This window comes from Pomacea canaliculata, linkage group LG3 (genome assembly GCF_003073045.1).
Source record: "Pomacea canaliculata isolate SZHN2017 linkage group LG3, ASM307304v1, whole genome shotgun sequence".
Classification (NCBI taxonomy): domain Eukaryota; kingdom Metazoa; phylum Mollusca; class Gastropoda; order Architaenioglossa; family Ampullariidae; genus Pomacea; species Pomacea canaliculata.
In genome coordinates, this window is record NC_037592.1 from 26,925,177 (window position 1) to 26,930,026 (window position 4,850).

A 4,850-nucleotide genomic window follows, 5' to 3' on the forward strand; every position below is an offset into this window, starting at 1 on the left:
CTGTCTGTCTGTCTGTCTGTCTGTCTGTCTGTCTGTCTGTCTGTCTGTCTGTCTGTCTGTCTGTCTGTCTGTCTGTCTGTCTGTCTGTCTGTCTGTCTGTCTGTCTGTCTGTCTGTCTGTCTGTCTGTCTGTCTCAAGCAGTATATCTTTGAATCTAATTTCTCTCTCACACTCTTATTTTCGCTCCACTGTCTTTATCACGACCCACACCAAGAAAAACCTACACACTTGAAAATACAATCACAAAGAAGACAAAATATTAAGAAATTCATTTCTTCCACCTTTTTTTATTGCACAGAGATTTGCTGTGATCCCTGACATGGTTTATCGCCTAACGACCAAAATCAGACGCATGGTCTAACCCTTGATGGGAACGCCGTAGCCATAGCCGCCGTAAGGATAGCCATAGCCATAGCCCTGCAACAAAAAGGTCACTGGATTGTAGATAAAGCAGAAATTGCATTCTAATACAACACATTCCCCTATCGCATTTTTCCTGCACAAAAAACGGGACTTTAAATCTGTAAACACGAGCATCATTTCATGTTAGGCATCAAATGTACCAAAATACAAACACACACATACACACAACTTTACCCCTCAAACATACAGAGTTGAGGAAACTCTGATGGCTAACCCTGTTAACAGGTTTCACATAGAGAAAAAGAAAGATTGGAGACCAGATTCGATTTCAAGACATCCCATACTAACCAACCAACCAGCCAAACACAAAAGTGAGCTTTAAAACAGCTCGCTGACGCACTAATTTAGCACACCTTTTCTACATTACAGAATTTTACACAAAAACTACCTTGCCATAGACGCCACCATATGGATAGCCATAGGCTCCATAGCCATAGCCTCCATATCCATAGGGGTAGCCATAGCCTCCAAAGATACCCTTGCCGTAAACGCCAAGTGATCCAAGTCCTCCATAAGAACCAAACAGCAGGTCTCCTGCCATGGCGCCAGCCACGAGGACGCAGACAAGAAGGGCGACGACAGATTTCTGAAAAAGAGAAAGATAGTGGCGATTACACCTTCACGGGGTCTTGTTCTTCTACTTATCTATAGAATTATCACATTAACTTATTAACATTAATTTAAATGGTATGGTCTTCAAACAAGTATGACAGAGACGAGAATTCAAGAGCAAAAACAGTGTCAGCTACTATCTGACCTCACCCCTCAACATTCCAATAGAGACAAGGACAAGAGTCAATTGGTTCAGCCGCTTGACCAGGCTGCTAGTCTACCAGCTAGCACTGAAAACTTGCACTAGAAGATGCTCTAGCACAAGAGCAAGAGGATAGACTCCAAAGAGGGTGTGACAGAGAGACCCTCTCATGAGAAAACCTTACTGTCACCAACTTCTCACACCAAGTCTTTAGCCGCCGTCTTCATCTCCACATGGCACCAACACGTTTTAAGTGGACGACAACTAAAAGGAAGAAGCTTAAAGATAAATCTTGTGTTTATTAAAGCAGCCTTGAACCTGTAATAGCCTCAGACTATAGGATCAGTACCAGGTTATAGGCTCAGAGACTATCGGGCATACGTCTTGCCATTGGCTTCGCAGCAGGAATGTCTGGTTAGAGAAACAACCCCAAACCTTCGCCATCACATTAAGACTGTTGTCCTAGGTATCGCAAGCGCTTACCATTATGGAGAAGTTTGCTGTTGGAGCCGCAAAAGGTTCTGAAGTCTAAGAGAGGTGTCAGGACGAAGTTCTCATGATGCTTCACGCATTAATATAGGGATCGCCAGGACTATTACATTTTATTGTCATGAACTCTGTCCTCTTTAGAACCTTATTTTACGATTGCTCCGATGAACGGAACTTTTTGTTTTTACGAAGCTGTGTCACAGAAACTGTGACAGTAGACTTTTTTTCTTATTTTGCCTTTTATTTGGGTGTCCTGTCATTGTCTCTGTCCCCATGTCTTTATGTCTGTCTTTATGTGTCACACTGACTCTCCCACTCTTTTCCAACTTGCCCTGAATCATATGACAGAACTCAAAAAAATGTCTTTATACCTTTTTTTAAGCTTTCGGTAATATAAAGTTTTTTTTTTTACTCCTGTTCATTGGTCTTCAAGATTCCTTTCGCCGCTAGCAATAGAACTTATGAGGCACATCTGATTTCTTTACAGTCCTATCATCTTCATCTCCGAAAGCTCTGTTGTATCTCACAACAATGCTCACAGGGACAGAGGTCAAGTTAAAACACCCAATGCTACATGGCCAATGGAAACATTTTAACACTCTTTTACATTTTTGTTATTAGCTCTTGTTTACTTTTTGTTGTTGATATTTTCCACTCTAGTGGCTTAGGTGAATTCTGTAAATTTTTTCGCCTAGTCGTTTAAAATCTTATTTATTTATTTTCACCTCGTGGAACTAAATATTAATAAGGCTAGATATATCGACAGAAATATTCTTTTTATTTAGAGCACTTTTTGCACTTGCTGTGTGATAGGAACCATGTTTTCCAGTATAACGCATGTCAGTTGATACTTCTCACCTGGTGGCTTTTTTTTTTTTTTTTTTAGTTTCCACTTTCTGGAACTAAAGTAAAACATCAATAAAACGTTTAATACCGCAGGCGAGGTTGGCTACAGACGTCTACTCCGCCCCATATCCTTGAAGGTCTGGAGCCATAAAACGTTTCTTACGCTGAAAAGACATTTTATTTGCTTTAGGGTTTAAGGCTCCACAAAGATGGCAAAGAAAGAATGTAAAAATAAAAGATGAGAGGCAGATGAATGTACGCAACAAAAATTAGCATTTTATATTTTTATCTGTCGTAACACGTGGTATAAAATCAGAGACTATAACCAGATTTTTTTTTATGTGTGTCTCGTGGAAAGAGAGTGATCCGTTATTTTCAATTCATTGTTTTGGTGCTGTGTATGGTTGGCTGCGTGTTATTGGTACATTAGGAACTGCTTTAACGTGAGGTCTTAAGTCTTAAGTGTATGTCGATTTCAATCATAGTGATTACATTTTAATTTTAGTTATTCCTTCGCATGCTCAGGATATGAGAGGTACGCGTTTGTCTGTCTGCTTCTGAGCCTTCATGTCCAGAGGATGTTTGTGGGACCTGTATGCTTCGCTAGATATTGAATTATCTACAGGTACTTCAACACATCGCTTGTCAGGCTCGAAAACATGTTTACTAATTAATTAGAAGTTTTGTGAGTTTGCGTGCATCTGGCTAAAAGAAAAAGATCGTTCAAATCACGCCATTGAGGGGATGAAGAGATTTTGTTCAATTCTCTCATTTTTATCTCCCTTTTACTTTTACCTTGTGTACTTGACAGGGTCACCTTTATGCATGACAAATCTCTCTCCCCTTCTCTCTCTCTCCAAACAGGAAGCCACAGGATAGTGAGTCAGTGTTCGTGAGTGCGTGGGTGTGTGTTTGTGTTAGCTTGTGTATGTTGTTTTATCGAATCCTTCGTAAATACGGATTTACTTCAAATAACTACAGGGATTCTGAATCCGATATGTCTCGGTCTTCAAAATTTGTCTTTAAAAGCTAAGTTGGGAACGAAGGTCTTGTAATGACCGATGATCTAAACCCAGTGGTTAGAAATTAACTTCGCACAGGTTTTCTTCACTGGAAGTTTGCTCACAGTGTTATTGTTGTTTTCATAGCGTGTTTACTTGTCGCTGCTGTTGCCAGGGTGACGGAGGTAGTAGACCACAATGATAAGCCTCGACTTCGCTGTTGGTCCGACGAATGATCTATTTTATCAAAGCAAAGAGCTTTCGGTTTAATGCTCCCCATTGAAACAAGGCACGAACACATAAGCAAGACACACAAGTTCAGGCATATTCTACCGACCAACCCTAACACACATATTTTTTTATACCATGTTGATTTGAATTTTGAATTAAAGGAAAGAAAAGAAGAAAATAAAATATGCTGTCTTCATATACCCACATATTTGTGTTTTCTTTAGATGCATGGCAGGAGGGTCTAAGGGATATAACTCGCTGATAGCCTATGAAGATTTGCACCGGTGACTTCCCCTGTCACTGGAATTCAGACGGTTTCTTCCATACATTTAGTTTGAGATCATTCATCTTGCTCGAAACAGCAGTTTACAGCACTGAAACTGCTTCACCTCGACCTCTCGAACACGTTTTCTATGTTGGTTTTAATTAAACAAACTGTACCTGTGTTCCAAAAATAACTACAGTAAACAGATATTTGCAAACAAAACAGCTAGACTAAGCGTGGTTACTGTCTGTACGAATAACTGCAGTTAACTACTGGAATAGCAGACACTTCTAAAATTCTGTTTGAGAGCTATTCACACCAGCGTCATTTTTTTGTACCAAATTCTCTAACCTTCTGCACGATGTACATTGAAACTGGAGGAAATGTAGTAACATGAACATCCCTTCAGCTGTGTACAGGCGGCATCTGAATCTCTTCCATTACATTCGAGTAAATTTACATGGAGCTTACGTTGTGAGTACTCTTGTCTTAGTGTCTGTATGTATTTCCGGAGCAAACGGTTGTAGCAGTGAGTTAATAAGTATAGAAAACAATCTGAATATATCAAGAATACATGAACAAACATGAACACTTAACAATAATTGTTCAGAGATTGACAAAGATTGTTTATTATGTAAAAAGTGATAACATAAGCGAAAGCAGTTTCTATTCAGTTAAATCAGAGCTGCGATCAAAGACAAATATGAAAAAATTAAAGAAAAAGAAGAATCATAGACGTAGAGATATTAGTTCGTGGAAACATTAATAAAGTACAAAGCTCAATAACCTGAATCATGGATACTGGTACATTTTTTTTTTTAAATGCATTAAAAAAAATTGC

The 4,850-nt window shown here is 39.2% G+C and overlaps 1 protein-coding gene across 1 annotated transcript; it reads right to left on the reverse strand.

Annotated features, from left to right (window-relative positions):
- Positions 1–267: 267 nt before the first annotated feature.
- On the reverse strand, positions 268–1,750 carry LOC112560036 (prisilkin-39-like). Its single transcript, XM_025231597.1, has 3 exons — positions 1,661–1,750; positions 812–1,009; positions 268–417 (listed from the first exon to the last, which is right to left on the reverse strand). Exons 1-3 carry the CDS (start codon positions 1,661–1,663, stop codon positions 358–360), a joined length of 261 nt encoding a protein of 86 aa, XP_025087382.1. The 5' UTR covers positions 1,664–1,750; the 3' UTR covers positions 268–357.
- Between the last annotated feature and the right edge of the window lie 3,100 nt (positions 1,751–4,850).

What these genes read in the sequence shown, in the direction of transcription:
- LOC112560036 (XM_025231597.1), bottom strand. An exon ending in ATGGTGGCGTCTATGGCAAG is followed by an intron (nt 418 to 811) that starts GTAGTTTTTGTG and finishes TTTTTGTTGCAG; the next exon opens with GGCTATGGCTATGGCTATCC.